General features: G+C 41.8%; 1 protein-coding gene and 1 long non-coding RNA gene across 3 annotated transcripts in view; one reads left to right on the forward strand and one right to left on the reverse strand.

Moving 5' to 3' along the window:
* Positions 1–14,673, reverse strand: part of LOC113884994 — a 119,625-nt gene extending 104,952 nt beyond the window's left edge. For both annotated transcript variants that reach the window (XR_003509089.1, XR_003509090.1), the window contains exon 1: positions 14,450–14,673. This is a non-coding gene — a long non-coding RNA (uncharacterized LOC113884994). The remainder of the gene's footprint in view (positions 1–14,449) is intronic.
* Positions 14,674–14,768: 95 nt separating this feature from the next.
* The window catches only part of TNKS (tankyrase), a 161,726-nt gene continuing 150,668 nt past the window's right edge, over positions 14,769–25,826 (forward strand). The window contains exon 1 of the mRNA XM_027530098.1: positions 14,769–15,511. Coding sequence (XP_027385899.1) covers positions 14,839–15,511 — 673 coding nt within the window. The 5' untranslated portion in view covers positions 14,769–14,838. The remainder of the gene's footprint in view (positions 15,512–25,826) is intronic.

Consider the following 25,826-nt stretch of genomic DNA (forward strand, 5'->3'; position numbering starts at 1 on the left):
GCAGGTTGATAAGAAGCCCAGGGGTCCCTGAAGAGAGATGGGTCTGGGGCTCTTAAGGAGGAGCAAAGGACAAACATCTTTTTTTCTCTACATTCCCTAGTCTTAGTCACATAAAATGTTTTTTTATTTTAAGCCCAGAACTGATGATTATACAACAAACAACTCAGTTTAAACTCTGTACTAAGGATTATATGGGCTTCCCTGGTGGCTTAGATGGTAAAGAGTCTGCCTGCAATGCAGGAGACCCGGGTTTGATCCCTGGCTTGAGAAGATCCTCTGGAGAAGGAAACGGCAACTCACTCCAATACTCTTGCCTGGAAAACTCCATGGACAAACATGTATCCTGCTTGAGGACAGTTTCTACTTCCTGAAAACATTCTGGCTAATCCTGTTATCTTAAAATGTAAATTATAGGAGTGGGTCTAGTAAGATCTTTACAACCTTGAGACATACTTTTGATTTAGTGTAATAACTGCTGCTGCTGCTGCTGCCAAGTCGCTTCAGTCGTGTCTGACTCTGTGTGACCCCATAGACGGCAGCCCACCAGGCTCCCCCGTCCCTGGGATTCCCCAGGCAAGAACACTGGAGTGGGTTGCCATTTCCTTCTCCAATGCATGAAAAGTGAAAGTGAAGTTGCTCAGTCGTGTCTGACTCTTCGTGACCCCATGGCCTACCAGGCTCCTCCGTCCATGGGATTTTCCAGGCAAGAGTACTGGAGTGGGTTGCCATATTTAAAAAGTATATAAGTCCCTTGCTAACACTAGGGATGGGGGCATTCTCCATCCCCTTCTGATGTCTATGTCAGAAGCTTTCTCAGTCCCTTTTCACTTTAATAAAACTCTGCTATATGAAAGCTCTTGAGTGATCAAACCTGGTCCCTGGCCCAGAAGGTAAATCTTCAGAAATCACAAATTCAACACTGTTCTGGGGGCTTGTCCAGGATCTTCAGGACAAGCTAAGAACACTCAGAGCTCTAGCCTCTCTGCTTTCTGAATATATATGTTTTCTGCTTTACTCTTTTTCACTTTACTAACTCTCCAGTGTGCTTGTGTGAATGAATGACACGCCATGCATGAAACAAGCGATGAGCCCTGCTCTGTGGTTTCGAGGTGCCTCGTAATGACTGAAGGCAGCCCCCAAAAGGGGAGTCTTGTCCGGGGTTTATACCAACCTGCCAATGCCAAGAGACACCCAACCTCCCTGAGAGGGGAATGGCCAGGGATGGGCAAAGCGTGTGGACCTAACTTTCCTTTCTCAGTTATCCTTTCCTGGTCTCTTTGACCATTTGGTAATTGCATGGGGGAATTAGAACTACTAACCTAATCTGTTGGGTCAAAGACTTTCAAGGGACTTGTGATCCATGCCATTACTGTTTACTTTTACTTAGACCTCAAGCTTGGTAGTCATGGGGAGCCCAGACTTGCTGGGAGCATGTTTGGGAGCAAGGCGGAACTCTAGCTCCAGGAATGTCTCTTAGGCGAGAGGTCACTCTCTTGGCTGCCTCAGGGGCCAGCCACCTGAAAGTGAGTCTTTGTCATGGCTGTGCCTCCAATCTATGTGGATAGCAGCCCTTCTGGTGAACATGAGGTTTGTGAAGACACAGATCAGGAATTGCAAGATCTGGTCAGATTGGAAGTGCAATGGCCTTCTTGTTTTGGTAGTGCTAGCTCTTAGCAGGCCAGAGGAGGCTCTCTGATAGCTTCTGTCTCAACTCCCTAGATATTCTTTCTGTGGTATCTGTGGAAATGAACTGGAAGGACTGGCCCTAGTACCTTGAGGACAAAAATCACTTTTTCCTCACTGGGCAACCCTTTCGCTATCACATATACTGATGTGGCAATGACTCAATGACTCACTGCTTCTACCTGCGGTCAGGGCTATACTCAGGAATATGCATAAGCACAGGAAAGACCGATGCTTCCCCTAGAAGTCCCAGGAAAGATTCCAGGAAAGCTACTCTGCTGCACTTGGGGTGACATCAGAGGAGGTGTGAAAATCAAACAAAGGTCTTGGTGGTAAGGAGCTAGAAATCAATCTGGGATGCTATCAGGTCTACCCTGGTGCACTTCCACCCCACCTCAGTGGTAGAACCAGGAGGGACAAGTAAGATGCCTGCGTTGCTAAGGGACAGACTAAGACCGACCAAGGAAGGAAAGCTTCAGTGGAGAGTCTGTCTACAACCCCATCTAGAGCAGGAAGGGATGCCTCTGGTGGAAAGAACCCATGGCTGTGGATGCTGCTTTTTTCTTTCTTACAGATGGGAGCTAATAGTTCCCGGACCACTTCTTTAAAATGTATTTTAAAAACAGGGACAAGTTTGATCCCAAGGGTTAAAAAAAGACACTCCTGATCTTCTTCTGTGATACTGAATGGCCACAGTATCCTTTAGAAGATGGGGAACACTGGCCTGTTGAAAGGTCTGTTAATTACAATACCGTTTTGCAACTAGACCAGTTCTGTAGAAAACAAGAGAAATGGGTAGAAGTGCCATATATGTTGCTCTTTATCTCTCTGCGAGACATGCCAGACTTGTGTCCTAAGGGTACAGATTTGGGTGTGAAACCTACAGCTGCCTCCTGTTCTCTTACTTTGACCCTGTATCTGGAGCTCCCAACTGAACAGGTTGAGAATCAGGACACCCCTCCAGAAGGGGTCGCCTCAGACTCATTACAAACTCAAATAGTCTCAACTGTGGTTGAGACTATTCAGAGAATCCAAAAAGTACATAGAATCCTTTACAGGACTAACTTTACTTTATAAGATTACTTGGAGAATGTAATACATGTCTGGGGACAGATGCTGACTCCTGACTCCAGAGCTTGAGTTTTGGGGGAAGTTACTACTTTTGGAGATGAATGGCTTAAAGGTAAGCAGAAAGAAGGAACACGAAATAGCCCTCCTCCCTACTGGGAACCAAGAAGTTCCCAAACAGAACTTATCATTCCATAAGAGAGCCACTCTGCTGGCCGTATTCTTGAAGGACTCAAGCCAGCACGCACTGACTTTAAACTATGCTAAGTTGGCTGACATAGAACAGGAAGAGAAGAAAACTCTTGGTAAATTCCCAGATAGACTACGGGAGGCTCTCTCCAAGTTTACGGACATTGATCTTGAAATTACAGAGTGAGAAATGATCTTAAAAGATAGATTTCTCACTCAGTTGGCTCCAGATATCTGCTGAAAGTTACAAAAACAGGAGTTTGGACCCAATCAGTCTTTAGAAAAACTGTTGCAGTTGGCTCAGATGGTATATTATGGTAGGGAATATAAGGAGGAAAATAGGAAAAAAAGAACCAGACAAAAGACTGATGCCCCAACAATGGCTGTTCAGTTCAGTTCAGTCGCTCAGTTGTGTCCGACTCTTTGCAATCCCATGAATCACAGCATGCCAGGCCTCCCTGTCCATCACCAACTCCCAGAATCTACTCAAACTCATGTCCATTGAGTCGATGATGCCATCCAGTCATCTCATCCTCTGTCGTCCCTTCTCCTCCTGCCCCCAATCCCTCCCAGCATCAGGGTCTTTTCCAATAAGTTAACTCTTCGCATGAGGTGGCCAAAGTATTAGAGTTTCAGCCTCAGCATCAGCCTTTCCAATGAACACCCAGGACTGATCTCTTTTAGGATGGACTGGTTGGACCTCCTTGCAGTCCAAGGGACACTCAGGAGTCTTCTCTAACACCACAGTTCAAAAGCATCAATTCTTTGGCACTCAGCTTTCTTCACAGTCCAACTCTCACATCCATACATGACCACTAGAAAAACCATAGCCTTGACTAGACAGACCTTTGTTGGCAAAGTAATGTCTCTGCTTTTGAATATGCTATCTAGGTTGGTCATAACTTTCCTTCCAAGGAGTAAGTGTCTTTTAATTTCATGACTGCAATCACCATCTGCAGTGATTTTGGAGCCAAACAAATAAAGTCTGACACTGTTTCCACTGTTTCCCCATCTATTTCCCATGAAGTGATGGGACCAGATGCCATGATCTTCGTTTTCTGAACGTTGAGCTTTAAGCCAATTTTTTCACTCTTTCACTCTCATCAAGAAGCTTTTGAGTTCCTCTTCACTTTCTGCCATAAGGGTGGTGTCACCTGCATATCTGAGGTTATTGATATTTGTCCCGGCAATCTTGATTCCAGCTGGTGCTTCTTCCAGCCCAGCGTTTCTCATGATGTACTCTGCATAGAAGTTAAATAAGCAGGGTGACAATATACAGCCTTGATGTACTCCTTTTCCTATTTGGAACCAGTCTGTTGATCCATGTCCAGTTCTAACTGTTGCTTCCTGACCTGCATATAAATTTCTCAAGAGGCAGGTCAGGTGGTCTGGTATTCCCATCTCTTTCACAATTTTCCACAGTTTATTGTGATCCACATAGTAAAGGGCTTTGGCATAGTCAATAAAGCAGAAATAGATGTTTTTCTGGAACTCTCTTGCTTTTTCCATGATCCAGCAGATGTTGGCAATTTGATCTCTGGTTCCTCTGCCTTCCTCAGCAATCAATACAAAAAAATAGAGGAAAACAACAGAATGGGAAAGACTAGAGATCTCTTCAAGAAAATTAGAGATACCAAGGGAACATTTTGTGCAAAGATGGGCTCGATAAAGGACAGAAATGGTATGGACCTAACAGAAGCAGAAGATATTAAGAAGAGGTAGCAAGAATACACAGAAGAACTGTACAAAAAAGAGCTTCACAATCAAGATAATCATGATGGTGTGATCACTCACCTAGAGCCAGACATCCTGGAATGTGAAGTCAAGTGGGCCTTAGGAAGCACCACTTTGAACAAAGCTAGTGGAGGTGATGGAATTCCAGTTGAGCTATTTCAAATCCTGAAAGATGATGCTGTGAAAGTGCTGCACTCAATATGCCAGCAAATTTGGAAAACTCAGCAGTGGCCAAAGGACTGGAAAAGGTCAGTTTTCATTCCAATCCCAGAGAAAGGCAATGCCAAAGAATGCTCAAACTATCACACAGTTGCACTCATCTCACACGCTAGTAAAGTAATGCTCAAAATTCTCCAAGCCAGGCTTCAGCAATACGTGAACTATGAACTTCCAGATGTTCAAGCTGGTTTTAGAAAAGGCAGAGGAACAATGGCTGTTAGACCTGCTCTGAAACAGCTTGAGAAAAATTCCCAGAGGGACCCAGGTGAAAAGAGATGGACTTGTTATTACTGTGGGAAGAAGGGGGATCTCAAGTGGGATTGCCCTCAAGCATTTAAGCCACCCCTGGCTCCATGTCCCGTCTGCAAGGACCACACTGGAAAAGAGACTGCCCTCCAAGGTGTAGGTACCAGGGGTCAGACTCTCAAGGTAAGTGGGACTGAGGGTGCCTGGGGGTCCCTGCACAAACTCCCATCCTAATTACACCTGTGGAACCTCAGGTATTAATAACTGTGAGGGGCCAATCCATCAGTTTCTTTTGGACACTGGGGCAACTTTCTCTGGGCTCACTGAAGCCCCTGGTCTGCTTTCCTCCTAATCCACTACTGTAATGGGACTGTCAGGACGAGCCAAACACTGTTATTTCAGTCATCCTTCAAGCCGCAACTGGGATTCTGTGCTATTTTCTTGAGTTTTGATTGTGCCAGAGTCTCCCCACTCCTTACGGGGAGGGATATACTGAGCAAGGTCTGGGCCTCTGTTTTCATGAATATGGAACCTGCTCTTTTAACTAAAGAAAATGTGAATCCTAGAGTGGGGGCTGATGAAAAAACTGTGGGCTGAGCACAAAATACTGGTCCTGTAGTTATCATGTTCAAAGACCCTCACTTATTTCAAAAGCAGTATCCACTAAAGCCTGAGGTTAAGGAAGAGTTAAAACCCATTATTGAAAATTTAAAGGAATGGGGGCTATTAATTCCCTGTAACAGTCCATGGAACACTCCTATTTTGGGTGTGAAAAAAGTCAAATGATAAATGGAGACTTGTTCAAGATATGCAAATAAGTGCCTAATCCTTATATTTTGTCTGAAATTCCTAAACAAGCCAAATATGACTTTAAGACAATATAGACATTGGACATTACAGGCTATTGCCGCATTTGGATTCTGGGTTATGGGGAACTTGCCCAGACATTATATAAACTTGAGACTCAGTAGGCCCAAACCAACAAGCTGGTTTGGTCCCCAGAGACTCAAAAGGCTTTTAAGACTATTCAAACTTCTCTCCTACAGGCTCCAACTTTGAGCTGTCCCACAGGATCAGAGTTTAGTTTGTTGCTGAAAAAAGGTTATGGCCACATCAAATAAGGGTAATTGTTACTATTGTTTTACTAATGCCTAAGTCAAGGCTATGGTTTTTCCAGTGGTCATGTATGGATGTGAGAGCTGGACTGTGACGAAAACTGAGCGCCGAAGACTTGATGCTTTTGAACTGTGGTGTTGGAGAAGACTCTTGAGAGTCCCTTGGACTGCAAGGAGATCCAACCAGTCCATCCTAAAGGAGATCAGCCCTAGGATTTCTTTTGGAAGGAAGGATGCTAAAGCTGAAACTCCAATATTTTGGCCACCTCATGCAAAGAGTTGACTCATTGGAAAAAGACTTTGATGCTGGGAGGGATTGGGGGCAGGAGGAGAAGGGGACGACAGAGGATGAGATGGCTGGATGGCATCACTGACTCGATGGACATGAGCCTGAGTGAACTCCAGGAGTTGGTGATGGACAGGGAGGCCTGGTGTGCTGCAATTCATGGGGTTGCAAAGAGTTGGACACAACTGAGCAACTGAACTGAACTGAACTGAAAGCTCCTAAGTTTACTAATGGGCAAAATCTCACTGTACTGACTTCTCATAATGTAAGTGGGATCTTAAACTCTAAAGTTCAGAGCAACAATGCTCCACCTTTAAAGCTGCTGTAACTCAAAGGGTGTTGAAAGCTCTAGGAATAGAATATCACTTACACTGTTCCTGGAGACCCCAATACTCAGGCAAGTTGAAAAGGCTAATGACATTATTAAGAGGCATCTGTGTAAGCTAACTGAGGAAACACAAGACAGTTGGTTTAAAGTTTTATCCATACCTTTAATGAGGGCTTGAACTGCCCCTAAGAAGAAGGGACTGTTGCTATGACAGACCATTTTTGTGCACAGATACTTTCATAGATCCTGAAGCCTTAGAATTAACTATGTGACTCAGCTTTTAACTTTTCAACAGACATTACCGGGAGGTTAACTCCTGACCCAGCCTTTGAGTCAAACTAGCCACTATTTGAGCCAGGAGCCAAGATGGGCCAGAGACTCTAGATGGGCTTGCTTTTGCTGACTCCAAAAGTCATGAGTCTGCCGTTTGACCCTCAAGACAGTGACTTCCTGTCCTGGACTCATTCCTACAGTGCATTCCACAATCCGTCTAATTGCTGGGTCTGCGGAGCACTCCCCTCCTCATCAATTGAAGACTTCCCATGGTGGGTTTCTCTGCTTAAAGCAAAGGACTTTCTTCAATTCTGTGATGACATCTAACAATCCTAAGATGGACTGATGTAACTATGGACATAATGTGACTTTTAATTTTGATTATGTTTTAACTTGGTTTAATGCCTATTTTGCCTTACATCTGTAACTGTATAATGCGGTTTGTTTCTAACCGTCTGAAAGCTTTTAAGTTATAAATGGTTGTTCAAACTCCTAAGAGTGCTACAACCATCTCCAACTATTACTTGGGGCCCCTGGATCAAAGACCTTCAATATGAGGGTTAGGAGAATATGTTGCCTCAACAATTTAGGGATGATGCCCCTCAACAGCAGGAAGTAGTTATGCAACGAAAATGATGCTCCTTTTCCATGGAATGTAATTTTCCTAAAAGAAAAGGGGGGAATGAGAGAGTCAATTCCTAGGCAGGTTGATAAGAAGTTTGGGGGCCCCCAAGGAGAGAGGGTCTGGGGCTCTCAAGGAGGAGATAGTGTTAGTTGCTGAGTCATGTCCAACTCTTTGCAACTCCATGGAATGCAGCCTGCCAGGCTTCTCTGTCTATGGAATTCTCCAGGAAAGAATACTGGAGTGGGTTGCCATTTCTGTCTCCAGGGGATCTTCCCAACCTGGGGAAGCTCTTGAGTGATCAAACCTGGTCCCTGGTCTGGAAGGTAAATCTTCTTCCTTCTTCAGAGATCACGAATCAGACACCATTCACTGTAAGCTATCAGTTATGTGCTGCTTAGTACCCTAGATGCACTGACCTTGGAGCACTCACAACATTGTGTTCACATCTGCTGATGAATCTGTTTCCCCCACTAGACCATAAACCCTCAATGTTTAGAGCCAGGTCCAATTTATTTTGATAATCACTGCCTGGCATGGCACCTGGCACCTAGAAAACACTTTTGTGCCTATAGGGGCCAAGGTCTACTGAGTAAAGTCATTTAGATATCAATCACTAAAAGGAATGGTAGAGAATAGTTGCCCTCTCACAATACCAAGTAGCAGGAACTATGCAAATTCAGTTTATTGTCACATGGAAAAATAAGTCAGGGGCTTCATATCACCTGATTTTCCAAAGCCCTGTATTAATTTTCTATTGGTGCTGTAACAATTAACAACCTTAATTCTATCTGCAATCTTGAATCCACTTTGCCATGTAAGGTAACATATTCACAGATCCCAGGGGTCAGGGCATGGCTATATTTGGGGTGCTATTATTTGGCCTACTACAAGCCCCAAATATAGACAGAAAAATAAACGTTGGATTGTAGAACATGCTTTCTCTGACATAGGGCCTTTTATTTGTTGGGTTGGCTTTTTCTCTCTCGGGTTATAGGTCCTTCTCATGTATTTGGTGACTTATTATGTAAGCTCATCTTCTCTGGGAGATTGCAGCAAACGTTCATTGACTTTAGGAACTATGGCTGTGTGGGTTTCCCTTGAGGTGGCTATGGTTTCTCAGGCTCTGTGGTTTTTCAACAGGCTCTGTGATTTCTCAATATTGTGGGCAGAATCTTTGGAGGGAGAATTATGCAAACTTCCACACTGAGGAGCCTTCCTTTGCAGAATCTGCACCTCCTCTACATCATGACTACATCCAGAAGGGAAGATTTCAATCTTCTCTTCCAGTTTTCAAGCTTATTAGACCTTCCTTTAAGACACTATGAAAAAAGACATAGAGATCAACGTTAGCAGGTGAAAAGGAACTTACTTGTAATTGGGCAGGCAAAACCAGTCCTATCTCCCAGATAACCTTTAATGTCTCATACCAGAGGCCTTCTCCAGTTTTTGATAATAAGAGCTGACATTTACATAGCATTTAGCAAGTGCCAGAAGCTGTTCTAAGCAACTTGGCATACATTAACTCATTTATTTCTCCCAACTCTTAATATCCCCACCTTGCAGACGTGTTTACAGACATTGAAAACTTCTGGATTATTCAATGTTTTATTCTGAGCAACGTCAAAGCAAAGACAAGATATGAAGGAATGGGCAACAGCCAGAGAAACTGCATGCACACACACCATTTAGCTCACAGCTTCTACTCATTTATTTCCTTCAACCAGCCAAACAATGCAAGCAGGCAGGAGGAGAAGTGGGTGGAATCCTGTTCCAGGACTGACTAGTGCCTCTCACTCCCTTGGGTGCCACTTATTCTCGCAGAATGAATATTCATCAAGACTTGGCTGGCTGGCACACTGTTCTGATTAGGGAGGCTGAGCCCTAGGGCTTTGCCTCACAATCTATTGGTCTGCAGTAGCATCAGCCCTATTCTGATTGCTGTGCTGTGCTTAGTAGCTCAGTCCTGTCTGACTCTTTGTGACCCTATGGACTGTAGCCCACCAGGCTCTTCTGTCCATGGGGATTCTCCAGGCAAGATTACTGGAGTGGGTGGCCATGCCCTCCTCCAGGGGATCTTCCCAACCCAGGGATTGAACCCAGGTCTCCTGCACTGCAGGCAGATTCTTTACCATCTGAGCCACTGCTGCTGCTGCTGCCGCCGCTGTCAAGTGGCTTCAGTCGTGTCTGACTCTCTGCAATCCCATAGACGGCAGCCCACCAGGCTCCCCCGTCCCTCGGATTCTCCAGGCAAGAACACTGGAGTGGGTTGCCATTTCCTTCTCCAATGCATGAAAGTGAAAAGTGAAAGTGAAGTTGCTCAGTTGTGTCCGACTCTTAGCGACCCCATGGACTGCAGCCTACCAGGCTCCTCCATTCATGGGATTTTCCAGGCAAGAGACTGGAGTGGGGTGCCATTGCCTTCTCCATTGAGCCACTAGGGAAGCCCAAAGTTATGTAGGCCATTACATCATTACATATGCATTATTATATATAGTTATATCATAGTTACATCGTTTCCACATCAATATCTTCCAGAACTTTGGAGAACTTTCCTAAACATGTTTATGACTTTGGAAGTTTTTCTACACTTATTTATGACCTTGGGAACTTTTCTAAACTTGTTTATGACCAGGTGTTTATCTTTTTTGAATGAGAAAGCCATGTGCTAATCCTTCATGGGGAATATATGTTCGATTTTAATCACTTTTGGAAAAATGTTTAGAAGAAATGCTTTGGGAAAGCTAGTTTACCATTTTTAAAGTACAGCAAATAGATTTTTATTTATCCTTGTTAAAATGTAGAATAAGCCATCCTTTAATCACACACAGCTAGTTAGTGACAAATTTAGGGTTCACATCCAAGCAGTCTAAATGCAGAATCCACATGTTTAACTACTGTCTAATATTGTCCTTCTGTCATCAATGCCCATGATGCCAGAAGCCCAGATTTCTCTATGAAGGTATTACTACTAAGCTGAGAGAATTTTTAGCTGAAGTTTTGTCCGGAAACCCAGGAGAATCTTTTTTTGTAAAGCTATAGGTGAACACAGCCTGGAACTAACAGTTCCTTGTTCCACTCAATACTACTCCCAAGTGTACAGTTCATACCCGGAGAAAATCCAGTTCATCAGAGGGCAGACAATGGATGTCTTGTGAGCAACATCCAGAGGACCCTGCTATGTAAAAGATATAAAGCAACCGAAAATTTTAATGGTGGGGAGGGGGCAGGGGGGATGCTAATAAACTAATATATAGGGAATCTTTAAATTATTATAATTTTCCTCCCTTGTAATAAGTTGCTTTACCTAATAAAATTTTCTCTGGCACAATGTGGTTAGCATAACTGCAGCTGTTAGAATTATTGTTCACCTATCAGTTCAGTTCAGTCGCTCAGTCACGCTATTTCAAATCTTAAAAGATGATGCTGTGAAAGTGCTGCACTCAATATGCCAGCAAATTTGGAAAACTCAGCAGTGGCCACAGGACTGGAAAAGGTCAGTTTTCATTCCAATCCCAAAGAATGCTAAAACTACCGCACAATTGCACTCATCTTACATGCAAAGTGATGATTAAAGTTGTTCACCTATAGCTTTACAAAAAAAGATTCTCCTGGGTTTCTGGATAAAACTTCAGCTAAAAATTCTCTCAGCTTAGTAGTAATCCCTTCATAGAGAAATCTGGGCTTCTGGCATGATGGGCATTGATGACAGAAGGACAACATTATCTTCTTCTAAGGCTCAGGTGAGGAAACGGCACTGTCTCAGCCAAAAGATAACTTTAGTTTGGGCTCCGGTTGTAGAGGAGGCAATGCAGAGAGCACTGAAGAATAAGTGGACTTAGTACATAGGAGATGCCGCCAGTGAACGTGTATCTGGAGCAGATCAGTGGGAAGGATATGGACGGAATAAACACACCAAGTCTAACGGCAATAAAGACACCAAACAAGTTCATGACCATATAATTTACAAAGCTTATCCTATGGGGAGAAAAATAAATATCACAACACTGTCCTGAAAAATGAGTGTCCTTTTAATTGGTGGCTCTTTTGTGTCAGCAATATGGTTAAGAGAGAGTGCTATGTGCTCACAATTTTATACCACTTGGCCATGATTTTTCTGAAAACATTTTTGAAAATAAGATGCTATACAACTATGATACTCAACAACAAGTTACTGGAGAAAGTGAGGGGCTGGGCGGGATCTTCAATTTTCAGAAGAAACAATTAAACCTGATTTTCTCTGTTTAAGATTCCCATTACATGTAAAATAGTGATATTTATTCCCAGTCAGTATCTTTGCCATAAAGGAAATTGTGAGGTGAGTGCTATCAATAGTGGCTATTAACACATTATGTATGACACACAAGAGCAAGAAACTAAAAGCGAAAATATCCTCACAAAACACCCTGGTCTTTTAATCCTCATGACAATGCTACAATAAAATCAGAATTTTAGAATGACAGAGCTGAAGCCTATCTACCAAGACTAGCCAGCTAGTAACCACGAGAGATGTGATTCGAGCCCAGGGTTGTTTTACTATAAGCTTTGATTTTTTTCTCATGAGGGTACAGTGCATCCCGCATGGAATTGTGTTTAGCTATAAAAGATCAGGTAATGATATCTGCTCTTCATGTTTAGAGCTCAACATTAGTCCATACAAACCCAAACCTTATAAATACTTAATGTTAAGCACTTTTACTACTTTCCAGTGAAGGGGAAAAAAAATTGCAATTGATTGAATGCATTTTCAGACACAGTTTACCAGTAGAATAGTTTCAGGCAATTCAGCCTTTTTAAAAAATCTCTATCCAGCAGAAAGTTTTAAATTTATTTTGTACAGATAAACAGACATACTAGATGCATTTTGACTTAGGGTGAACATTACTATGAGTAACTGGCATTCAGGGTAGCAGGTGACATAATTCCTGTGTTTCCATTCAGGGACAGGGTCACAGTAAACAGGGCAAAGGGGAGTTATGGACACCTAATGCATCATGTTGATCCACCAACTCCTCAGTGCCACCCCGTGCTGTCCATTAGGATTCAAAACCAGGAGAACGTGTGCTGTGAACAGATTTTAGTTACACTGAGGGAAGTTTTTCTATCCAGTCACACATTTGTCAATATGTGAACAATGGCACAAATTTATAAAACAAATGGATAATGTTAGTATTATAATCTGTAACCACAGACTAGATGGCAATAAATGTCACTCATAACATTAATTATGTTTTTGACCTTATTGTATTTAACGGTGCTGCTGCTGCTGCTAAGTCAGTTCAGTCATGTCCGACTCTGTGTGACCCCATAGATGGCAGCCCACCAGGCTCCCCTGTCCCTGGGATTCTTCAGGCAAGGACACTGGAGTGGGTTGCCATTTCCTTCTCCAATGCATGAAAGTGGAAAGTGAAAGTGAAGTCGCTCAGTCACGTCCGACGCTCAGCGACCCCATGGACTGCAGCCTTCCAGGCTCCTCCGTCCATGGGATTTTCCAGGCAGGAGTACTGGAGTGGGGTGCCATTGCCTTCTCCGGTATTTAACGGTAGTCATCAATAAACTTACCTACTTATTTGGATGGGAACGTTAGCATCACACTACACTGAATAATGAACATGTGAAAAAAACAGTTTATCATGTGGTTTAATATTCTGCAAAGCGCAATTTCTACCTGACCCATCTAAATCTTGGACATTTCTTAAGACACAGACTCTCCATCTATGTCTCCTCTCTTGGAATAATGCTATTTTTCTAAATTTCCATAATGCCTACTTTACTATTAAACAAGAAGCAGGAAATGGAGAACTTAATGAGATGATCCAAATCATCGATACATTTCTTTTGATGGTAGACAATAAAAAAAGGAAGGTATAGACAGAGGAAAGAGAAAGAAATTGCTGAAGAATGGCTTCTGAAGGTGAGTGATGGGTGAGCAAGCCAGTTTTTATCTTAGTTTGGGAAGGAGAGGGAAGAAGGATGAGAAGGTCAACTAAAAAGAATTCAAAAGAAAGGAACATGTTTGTAATTATTTCAGTCAAGTTTAAGATGAGAAATGAAAGCACAGAGATAACAGAATAGAAAAAAACATAATTTTAGTAGTTAACATTTATTGAACTATTAATTCCATTTTGCAGAGGGGAACCTAAGACAAGAGGGGTTAAATAGCTTGCCCAAATCTACACAGCTCGTTCATGGCAGAGCCTGGATTTCAATCCTTCAATCCGAACTTCTATTTTAAAATGAGGTACTTAACGAAGCACATAGAGTGAGAACTCTCATAGAGAGGGGACATAGAGACCAAGGGATTAACTGGGAGGGGGAGAAGGCCGCATTAAAAAAAAATTTTTTTTTAACCAGTGGGCTAATTATATGTGTTGTATGTTAGTCGCTCAGTCGTGTCTGACTCTGCGATCCCATGGTCTGTAGCCCATCAGGCTCCTATGTCCATGAGATTCTCCAGGCAAGAATACTGGAGTGGATTGCCATTCCCTTCCCTAGGGGATGTTTCTGACCCAGGAATCGAACCTGTCTCCTGCATTGCAGGCAGATCTTTACCATCTGAGTCACAAGGGAAGCAGACAGAACACTTTGTATATGTTAGCTCATTTAATTCCGCTAACAATTCTATTCGATAGATACTAGCTCATTTTTCAGACAGGGGCACTTGACATTTGATAAACGACACATACCTTGCACAGAGTTCCATCTCAATAGCAGGTTCTGCAGCAAAACAAGGAAGACTGAAGGAGACTTGGCAACAGAACGGTACAGGGCAAGGTAAGCAGGTTCAAAATGAGAAATGCAGGAAAAGTTTCTCACTTAAGCCCAGGCTAGTTTCAGTTTTCAAATCTCCCCGCCCAGCCCGCGAAGGCGTCACAAAGCCCGCCCCTCGGCAGCAAGGCCACGCCCCCTTCCGCGGAGGGGCTCGGAGCTCCCAATACTTCCCTCCCACCCTTTGACCCCGCCCACTCCTCCCAGCATCATTTCCTGTGCGCTGGGCGCTAATTGGTCCGGCAGTCGGAAGTGAGGGCGGGCGGTGGGTCCGTTGCCGCAGTGACAGAGCTGGGGGAGTCCGAAGATGGCGGCGTCGCGTCGCTCTCAGCATCATCACCACCATCATCAACAACAGCTCCAGCCCGCCCCAGGGGCTTCGGCGCCGCCGCCGCCACCTCCCCTCCCACTCAGCCCGGGCCTGGCCCCTGGGACCACCCCGGCCTCCCCTACGGTGGGCGGCCTGGCTCCGTTCGCCTCCCCGAGGCACGGCCTAGCGCTGCCGGAGGGGGATGGCAGTCGGGATCCGCCCGACAGGCCCCGATCCCCGGACCCGGTTGACAGTGCCAGCTGTTGCAGTCCCACGAGCACAATCTGTACGGTCGCCGCCGCTCCGGTGGTCCCGGCGGTTTCTGCCTCATCTGCCGTCGGGGTCGCTCCCAACCCAGCCGGCGGCGGCAGTAACAATTCACCGTCGTCCTCTTCTTCCCCGACTTCTTCCTCCTCTTCCTCTCCATCCTCCCCCGGATCGAGCTTGGCGGAGAGCCCCGAGGCGGCCGGAGTTAGCACCACAGCACCATTGGGGCCTGGGGCTGCGGGCCCGGGGCCAGGGGTCCCAGCAGTGAGCGGGGCCCTGCGGGAACTGCTGGAGGCCTGTCGCAATGGGGACGTGTCCCGGGTAAAGAGGCTGGTGGACGCGGCAAACGTGAATGCTAAGGACATGGCCGGCCGGAAGTCTTCTCCCCTGCACTTCGCTGCAGGTCAGAGACTTTTTGAATTGTTTATTAAGGGTTTTGTGTTTGGCACTGGGCTCCGGGTAGGGAAAGAAAACGAGTTATGATGATGCGAACGATGGGGGCGTGGTGATGATGCCTCAGTACTTCTCGGGAAGCCTTGAGGTTCCTTTCTTTAGGTGGTGCCAGGGTGACGGGGGCGTGGTAGGGGACCGTGTGAGTCCCTTCTTTTTAGTTTGCACAGTGATCCTTGTGCTCATCCCCAGCCTCCCTTAGTGGTCGTCTCAGGACATGGATATACTTAACTTTTTCAGTTCCGAGTGTGTCGGAATAAAGTTGATCTGAGCAGTGTTAGAGTAGTTTTGTCGTGTGTTTGCTGATTTCCTTTTTACAGGAGTAATGTCGCATGAGGACAAACTAGACCAAGAGAGGTTTAATAAAACTCAACAAGTGTTAAGTAGCTATCGTAACCTTATCATTAATATAAGAGACTTAAATGAAGTTAGTGAAACTTTCTCCGCTTTTGAGGTAGTGTACAGTCCGATTGGGTAGATCAAAATGTGCCTATGTGAAACAACTGGAGAAGAATATTTGGATGCATTATGTGATGGCAGAAGAAAAAGCTTTGAAGTTCTGGCAGCTGCTGTCTGTTGCTTGTGTAACATAATTTACCTTATCTCAGTAGCCTCAGTCTCCTCATGGGCAAAAATGTATATGGGGATTGTGTGAGGATTTACTGAGAAGTATCTGGAACCTAAGTTCTCCCCCTAAAATACTTATTCCTAAAACCTGGACCGCTGCACACTTTTATTTTTAAAGCAAGTAATTATTTTTTTTAAAAACCGATAATATGTTTTTATAAAATACAGAGAAATTTAAAACAAAAAGGATCATAATCTCATTGCCTAGATACCTCCTATTAACATTAAAAAATAAAAATGCTAAGGTTATATACCTTAGAAATGTTACATTAGAAATGTGTATGTTGTATGTACATTCATATAGTACAGAAATATACGAAATGAAAAAGCATCACACATAATCAGAGATGATACTCCGAAGATAACTTCTGTTAAGTTTCATGCTGTATTTCTAATATATACCACTCTTTGAGTTTGTTCTGTTAATGTAAAGCGTATGTTAAGAACTTAATGTATTGTTTATTTCTACCAGAACTCGGAAAATATTTTTATCCTCATTTTACAGATGATGAAAGTGAAGCATGTACACTTAAATAATCCTAAATTCACAAAAGAAGTAGTGGAACTTGGATTTAAACTTAGTTTGATTTTGAAATGTGTGAAGTCCAGGTTAAACAATTACACTTGGTTTAAGATGACTTTTCATTTTTGTGAGTAATTTTTATGGAGTTTTCACTTTGGCAGTGTTTGGGGAGAAGAATTAATTGGGGGCATATACACTCCAAGAGTAATGTTCACATTTTTTTTTTTTTTTGCAGTCCATACTTAGCAATAAATTTTATTTTGTAACATGCAAAGTGAATCAAAAGTTTCAGGAAACACTTCTTTGCCTTGCTACATGTGTTGTACTCTGATATTTTATATCCTAATCCATTTCCTTTCTTGCAAATGCTATTTGTTATCCCATTAATGAGTCATGGTCAGCAGTGTGAGAAATACTTAACAGGAAATCATTATTAGATCGCTGGGAATGTGGACACTACTATTAGGAAAGATTGAGGGCAGGAGGAGAATGGGGCGACAGAGGGTGAGAGGGTTGGATGGCATCATCAACACAATAGACCTGAGTTTGAGCAAACTCGGGGAAATGGTGAAGGACAGGGAAGCCTGGCATGCTGCAGTCTGTAGGGTCACAAAGAGTCAGACATGGCTTAGCAACTGAACATCAACTATTAGGAATGTAGAATTGAATCAAAATCAGGCTCCCATTTAAGTGGACAGATGCTCACAAGTGTTGCTTATTTTAGATGAAATCATTTCTTTTTTTTAGGCAGGATGAAAGATCTATAATAAATGAAGCAAAACTGCCTTTGTAGACTTTATTCCAAATTTTCCTATTAGAACACGTTGTTTCACGAATCTTGCCATTTTTCATCATACTGCATTGTAAGTAATCACTTGCAGATGATAGTTACATTAATTTTGGTAATATTTAGGATTAGTCACACATAAAATAGTGCTTATCTCCCAAGTCACATCTTCTGTTTGCCACAATAGTTACTTTTTATTCTGTTTTTAGAGTTTTATGTGTACCCAGCTAAGCTAGAAGACAAACAGTGAAACAGTCCTGTAATTATGTTGTAGTTATGAGACCCTAATCTTGAACTGGCTTATTTAGGGAAAAAAATAATCTGTTTTAGTTCCGTGTGGAAAAGGGAACAAAAACAGTGAAACTGTCTATGGTGTAAAAGCGTAATACTATAGTCAATTTACTGTATTTCATGTTTATGTTCATAGCATTAAAGCTTTGTTTAATCTAGTCTTGTTCATGCCTAGGCTGGGTAATTAAAAGTGATTCTCAGTTGACTATTACATGATTGGAATGCTAGTCACTGAATGTCATGGAAGAGCTGTTTTAAAGATAGGAAATTGGTACCATGCCTTGGATGAAAAGATTTAAAAATTGTAGTTCCAGTGTTCCACAAATCTTTAATTACTTAAGATGTGAAAGTCACTCAGTCGTGTCCAGCTCTTTGGGACCTTATGGACTTTACAGAACCCCATGGAATTCTCCAGGCCAGAATACTGGAGTGGGTAGCCTTTCCCTTCTCCAGGGAATCTTCCCAACCCAGGGATTGAACCCAGGTCTCCCACATTGCAGGCAGATTCTTTACCAACTGAGCCACAAGGGAAGCCCAAGAATGCTGGAGTGGGTAGCCTATCCCTTCTCCAGCTGATCTTCCTGACACAAAAATCAAAACGGGATCTCCTGCATTGTAGGCAGATTCTTTACCAAGTGAGCTGATAGCTTATCATAGGTTGGTGTTAAATATTGACACAGTTTTGAAGTGGTCAGTTGTCCTTACCCTTATGGAGCTTACAGTCTACTGGGGAAAACTAAAAGCAACAATAACAAAAACCCCACAAAGTGTCCTAGAGTGATAGGAAAAGTAAACTGTTCTCTTTTGGAGCAGGCAGTAAGGACGTTTGTCCTGATTTTAGATCATTTAAAGAAGTCTTTCTAGATAAAGAGATGTTTTAAAGCGAGGATTTAAAGGATGAGTCCAAGCTAGCCAAGCAAAGATGGGAAGGAAGAATGTTAATTAATGCCTTTATTTCCATTTAAAAATAAGTATAGTTCTATGGAATGAAATGAAATCATTTTTAAGGCTCTTTGAAGTGGTGTGAAGTCGTATTCATATTTAAATCCTTATGTCTTTTTTTTAAACCATAAGTCTTTCCAGCAGCGGAGTTAAGAATCCTTTCTATCCCACTTTGGACTCTGATAATTGTTAAATGTGTCTTAGAGACAGTATTAATAATGTCCACAACTAGAAACATAATCTTTAGTTTCCACTATTGGTATAGATTCTTACAGTACTGCTTCTGATACCTTCTTAAAATGACTATATTAAAATGATCCAGAAGAAGGAAATGGCAACCCACTTCAGTGTTCTTGCCTGGAGAATCCCAGAGACAGAGGAGCCTGGTAGGAGGCCATCTATGGGGTCTCACAGAGTCGGACACAACTGAAGTGACTTAGTAGCAGCAGCAGCGGCAGCAGAGTTTATATAAGACTTTTACAGATAAGATGCTTGACCTTGGTTGTTCAAAGGACTATCAAAGCTGTTGAAATAGGATCAATTTAGAGTGATGTATCTCCTGAATTCAATTCCTAGTAATGACGTATTTTTGTTAAAGGACCAGTATATCCTGAGTTTTCTTTTTAAAGAAAAGTTCGGATAAGGTCTTTGTGAAAAAACAACGAAAAAAGTGTTTAATGAAGCACTGATTTCTGAAATTTCATGGTATTTACTTTAAACTGAAGAAATTTTGAAGTAGGCTTCCTGGTTACTTGAATGGTGAGCATTAGTTAACATATGACTTGACTAGGACTTGTAATATAGGGTACTTCAATATCAAAACCAGCAAAATATGTATGGGAGTTTTGTGCTTTCTTTTGATTTGAGAGATATCTCCCTCAACGCATATTAACCGTATAGAGATTGCCCTACTCATTTCTCTTTCTGTTCATTTTTTCCATCATGTCCATACTTGTCCCCCTACCTCCATCTCCTTCACTGTTTCAATTCTGTTTAAAAAAGAACAAAACAAAACACCAGGCTCTAGACTGTTGTTGCCCATCAGTAGGTAAAAAAATGAGTCAGAACACTTTAGTTCTGGAATGGGAATCTTTCTATACATTATCTGGCAAAGTCCTTGATTATACAAATGTTTATATAGTTATATAGTCCTTGATTATAGCAAATATTTTTGCCTCAAGGTTTAGTAAAGGTCCGATTTGATACAAGAAGAAAAGGAGCTAGTTTCATAAATACCTTCTCAGACTTAAAATTGTTGACTACAAATTGAATTATCTTTTACTTAGTCTTTTCTCAACACCTTATACTTTGGTTAAGGTACCACTTTTAAAAAGTTCATATAGAACTTTTAGTTAGACAGGTGTACAAAGTGTCTCTTTCTTTTGGATTAATGGTACTGCTCTTTGGAAGCAAATGATTGAAAGAGCAAATTAGTTAAATGAAGGTGTTACGTAGAAGTGTCTCTCAATAGTAATAAGTTGGTAACAAGCAGACTGCAACCATAGAGGAATACATACATCGGTTAAAAATACTGTCTGATTTCTGTTATATACGTGTCTGCTTATATTTTCCTTTATACATCAGTATTTTTTTTTATGATGTGTAATTTGTAGACATTTGTGCAGCTGCCCGTAAATACACCAGTATACATATCATTATCCAGAGTTTAGTGTTTGTTTAAAGATTTGTCTTTTCATATAAAATCTGTACAAATCTTACATCTTATATTCACAGAATTCTGACAAATGCAAATACCTGTATAATCCAAATCGTTACAGCTAATTTAGAAAGTTCCTTCATGTTATTTCCCTCTATCCCTACCCCTCCCCTCCCAGCAGACACATTGTTCCAACTTTTTTCCACTATAGATTGGGTTGTCTGTTTTAGAAGTTCATATATATGGAATTATGCAATATTTCCTTTTTTGGTAAGACTTCTTTTGCTAAACATAATGCTTTTGATGTAACTTGTATCAGTAGTAGGTACTTCATTATATGAGCATGCTACATTTGCTTTATACCTTCAGTTTGGTTTATCCCTACTTTTAGACCCTTAGGCTGTTTTCAGTTTTTGACTATTACGAATAAAGCTGTTACGCTCATTCTTGTAAAATTCTTTTTGAGAACGTAGATCTTTCTCAGTACCTCGTATTGAAATTGCTGGGCTTTAGGGTAGGTAAATTTTAAGTTTTATAAGAAACTGCCAGACCTTTTCTCAAGGTGGATGTGCCATTTTACATTCCCATTAACAACATACAAGAGTTTCCATTGTTCCATGTCTTTGCCAACATTTAATGTTTTCTGTTGCTTTCATTTTAACCAGTCTGATGAGAATGTGTGGTATCTCATTCTGCTTTTATTTTGCATTTCCCTGACCTTTCCATGTGTTTATCTGCCATTTATATTTTTTCATAAAGTCCACTTACCTTTTTTTAAACTGGGCAAATCAGTAGGACTATATTAGTAATTATTAAAGCCTTACTGTATTCAGTTCAGTTCAGTTCAGTTCAGTCGCTCAATCGTGTCCAACTCTTTGCAACCCATGAATTGCAGCACGCCAGGCCTCCCCGTCCATCACCAACTCCCGGAGTTCACTCAGACTCATGTCCATTGAGTCAGTGATGCCATCCAGCCATCTCATCCTCTGTCGTCCCCTTCTCCTCCTGCCCCCAATCCCTCCCAGCATCAGTCTTTTCCAATGAGTCAACTCTTCACATGAGGTAGCCAAAGTACTGGAGTTTCAGCTTTAGCATAATTCCTTCCAAAGAAATCCCAGGGCTGATCTCCTTCAGAATGGACTGGTTGGATCTCCTTGCAGTCCAAGGGACTCTCAAGAGTCTTCTCCAACACCACAGTTCAAAAGCATCAATTCTTCAGCACTCAGCCTTCTTCACAGTCCAACTCTCACATCCATGCATGACCACTGGAAAAACCATAGCCTTGACTAGATGGACCTTTGTTGGTAAAGTAATGTCTCTACTTTTGAACATGCTATCTAGGTTGGTCATAACTTTCCTTCCAAGGAGTAAGCATCTTTTAATTTCATGGCTGCAGTCACCATCTGCAGTGATTTTGGAGCCCAGAAAAATAAAGTCTGACACTGTTTCCACTGTTTCCCCATCTATTTCCCATGAAGTGGTGGGACCAGATGCCATGATCTTCATTTTCTGAATATTGAGCTTTAAGCCAACTTTTCACTCTCCTCTTTCACTTTAATCAAGAGGCTTTTTAGTTCCTCTTCACTTTCTGCCATAAGGGTGGTGTCATCTGCTTATCTGAGGTTATTGATATTTCTCCTGGCAATCTTGATTCCAGTTTGTGCTTCTTCCAGTCCAGCGTTTCTCATGATGTACTCTGCATAGAAGTTAAATAAGCAGGGTGACAATATACAGCCTTGATGTACTCCTTTTCCTATTTGGAACCAGCCTATTGTTCCATGTCCAGTTCCAACTGTTGCTTCCTGAACTGCATAAAGGTTTCTCAAGAGGCAGGTCAGGTGATCTGGTATTCCCATCTCTTTCAGAATTTTCCACAGTTTCTTGTGATCCACACAGTCAAAGGCTTTGGCATAGTCAATAAAGCAGAAATAGATGTTTTTCTGGAACACTCTTGCTTTTTCGATGATTCAGCGGATGTTGGCAATTTGATCTCTGGTTCCTCTGCCTTTTCTAAAACCAGCTTGAACATCTGGAAGTTCATGGTTCACATATTGCTGAAGCCTGGCTTGGAGAATTTTGAGCATTACTTTACTAGTGTGTGAGATGAGTGCAATTGTGTGGTAGTTTGAGCATTCTTTGGCACTGCCTTTCTTTGGGATTGGAATGAAAACGGACCTTTTCCAGTCCTGTGGCCACTGCTGAGTTTTCCAAATTTGCTGGCATATTAGTAACTGTATTTCCTAATGTGTATGAAGCTACCCCAACACTTCCCTGATTTCCCTGGTGGCTCAGATGGTAAAGGATCTGCCTGCAATGTGGGGGACCCAGGTTTGATCCCTGGGTCAGGAAGATCCCCTGGAGAAGGGAATGGCAATCCACTCCAGTATTCTTGCCTGAAGAATCCCCATGAACAGAGGAGCCTGGCAGGCTACAGTCATGGGGTCACAAAGAGTAAGACTCGACTGAGTGACTAACGCTTCCGCTTTTCACCCCAAAACTTAGTAGCTTCAAATAACAAGCATATTTTATTTTCTGTGGTTCGAGATTCCAGGTGTAGGTCAGGAATCTGGGCAGGCAGGTCCCTTACCATCTGAGCCACCAGGGAGGCCCCTTTTGTGTGTGTGTGTGTGTGTATATATATATATATAAAACTTATATATATGGGTAACTGAATCAGTGTGCTATATACCCGAAACTTACAAACATTGTATATGTTCAGTTAAAATTATTTCTGTGCATTACTACAACAGAACAATGTATAGCTATGTTTTCCATCCTTTGCAAAAAAGAATAATGTAATTTTACTTTTTCCTTGTAATTTACCTTGTAAATTTATGTTTTCATAATTTTACTGGCATTGTTAGATGTATAAACTTAGGCATGTGAAAGTATTAGTCGCTCAGTCCTATCTGACTCTTTGTGACCCCATGGTTCCTCTGTCCATGGAATACTCCAGGCAAGAATACTGAAGTGGGTTGTCATTTCCTTCTCCAGGGGATCTTTCCAACCCAGGGATCAGACCTAGTCTCCCACATTGCAGACAGACTCTTTACCATCTGAGCCACCCCAAAAAAGAAAATATATCCTTATTTCTTTTAAAAGATTTCCCCTTTTACCTTTCATTTCTCATAAGCAGGAGTTAGGAAACTTTATATATATATGGCCAGACAGTAAAGATTTTAGGCTTCATGCCCTGTGGATCTCTGTTTCAACTGTGTCAACTGGTCACCTCTGCTTTTGTGCCATGAAAGTATCCATAAACAATGCATAAATGGATGGTATAGTTATGTTCCAATAAAACTTTATTTGTAAAAGGGATGGCCAGATTTGGCACATGAATTTTAGTTTGCTGATCCCTGTCATAAGGCATTGTGTGTATTTTTTTTTTTCACTTTTGTTTTCCTTCTTGTTTAGTCTTTACTTCTGAAATACTTTTTTATTTTGAGTAATTTCTGAGTTCCGTCATCTTATTCTAACTCACATATATACGAGGCTTTCATATCTTACATCTTTTTCATATTGTCTTTTAGCTAATATTGAAATAGTAGATCCTAATTTTGGTTTTTTGGGGGGTCATTTTCTTCTAGTCTATATTGCTAATAGAGGTGTTACCCTGCTCACATTCTTATGAAAACTCTGCATGGAATTTGACCTCATTTTTTTTTTTTTTTTTTTACTGCTCATTTTTAGAGAAATTAATTGCTAAATAATCAAGGATAAAAATAAAAGCCTGAACCTTGAGGGTAACTCCCCTTGTCCTTTCTCCTCATGTTGGACATGGAACTCTGACCTAGAATAGAGTAAGTCTCACAGGAAGGTTTGCAGGATCATCTCTTACAGGCATAGCATTTAAATTAAGCAGCATAATTTTATATTGATATCTTAGTTTATATAGCATACATTGCTGCTTTCTAGGAGCCTTAACCAGAGACATCGTGCTAAGGGCATTTTATAGGTAAGATGTCTTCCTCATAGTCTATTTACATAGAAATTTTCATGAAGAGAGGCTTAGTCTAGTCACCTGCCTTTTTTTCCTCCCCGCAGGCATCCCTTTCTTTCGCAAGGAACTGACTAGGTCACAGGCTAGGTATGCCTTTCTTCCAAACCAGACATGATTCTTTGGCAGTTTAAAGACCAAAGAAATATATCTGAAGGATATATCTTCAAGAGCCAAGTTGTGAGCATAGATATGTTTAAAAAAAAAAAAGTTGGATCTGCAACTTAGAGCCCAGGAGAAGAAAAGTGATAGAGGAATGTAATAATGCTAAGCACATGCATTTTATTTTAGTGTTAGGTCTTAGAAAGGAGTAAACATCACCATGAGTCTTGCAATGAAATGCAGGTGAAAACACTAGAGTAACTTATTCATAAATGTATTTAATAGCCTGTTTTTGCTTTTTGGACAAATGTTTTGAGTAGTTGGTTGTAAAATATGAGAGAGATACAATTGAAGACACAAGAGCCTCTTAAATTCTCATTTTTCCCCTATGTCAGGGTACTTAAAGTTACCTTGGTCTATGTTTATTCTTCTGACAGGAACACTCAGAAAGGTAGGTTGTAGCCCTGATCTTGGGGGGAGCCTAACACCTGTATCATCAATGTGGGTTCATAATAAGAATTGAGGAGAAGGCAATGGCACCCCACTTCAGTACTCTTGCCTGGAAAATCCCATGGACGGAGGAGCCTGGTAGGCTGCAGTCCATAGGGTCGGTAAGAGTTGGACGCGACTGAGTGACTTCCCTTTCACTTTTCACTTAGACGCATTGGAGAAGGAAATGGCAACCCACTCCAGTGTTCTTGCCTGGAGAATCCCAGGGATGGGGGAGCCTGGTGGGCTGCCGTCTGTGGGGTCGCACAGAGTCGGACACAACTGAAGTGACTTAGCAGCAGCAGCAGCATGGGTTTCTGGGGTATTTATACTAAAGCCCAGGTGCTCAAGATAACTTTGAGGTTCATGTTCTAAAAGTTATTTAATTTTGAATAATTGAGGAAAGTTATGAGTGTTTTGTTTTTGTGTGCCTACTGGGTTTTCCTTAATAGGCTTCATCAGATATTCAGAATTGCTTTTCCCTACAGTGAGTTGCCGGGACCTTTGTCGAGTAGAAACTTGCTTTGCCTGTTGGTTCAGGAATCTATGTTTAAAATGAGAGCAGTGTGAGCTTAAACCCTTTTTTTTTTTTTTGAGTGTTTTCTTGGAATGTGTCAGTTCCCTTTTGAATTAAGGTTTGTGAATTTTTTAATTGTAACAAAAAAAGGAAATAAAGTGTTGTAAATTTTCCTTTCCCTTTAGCCTTTTTGGTGTAACACAAACTAAACCAGTGGTTGGTGGCAGATGATTTATTGGCTTGTTTGTGTGGACTTGCAACTTTTTTCTTCTGTGGTAGACTTTTTTTAAAAAAGAAGCAACTTTTGTTTTATTTTATGAAGAACACTCTTATGTG

This window comes from Bos indicus x Bos taurus, chromosome 27, assembly GCF_003369695.1.
Source record: "Bos indicus x Bos taurus breed Angus x Brahman F1 hybrid chromosome 27, Bos_hybrid_MaternalHap_v2.0, whole genome shotgun sequence".
Taxonomy (NCBI): Eukaryota; Metazoa; Chordata; class Mammalia; order Artiodactyla; family Bovidae; genus Bos; species Bos indicus x Bos taurus.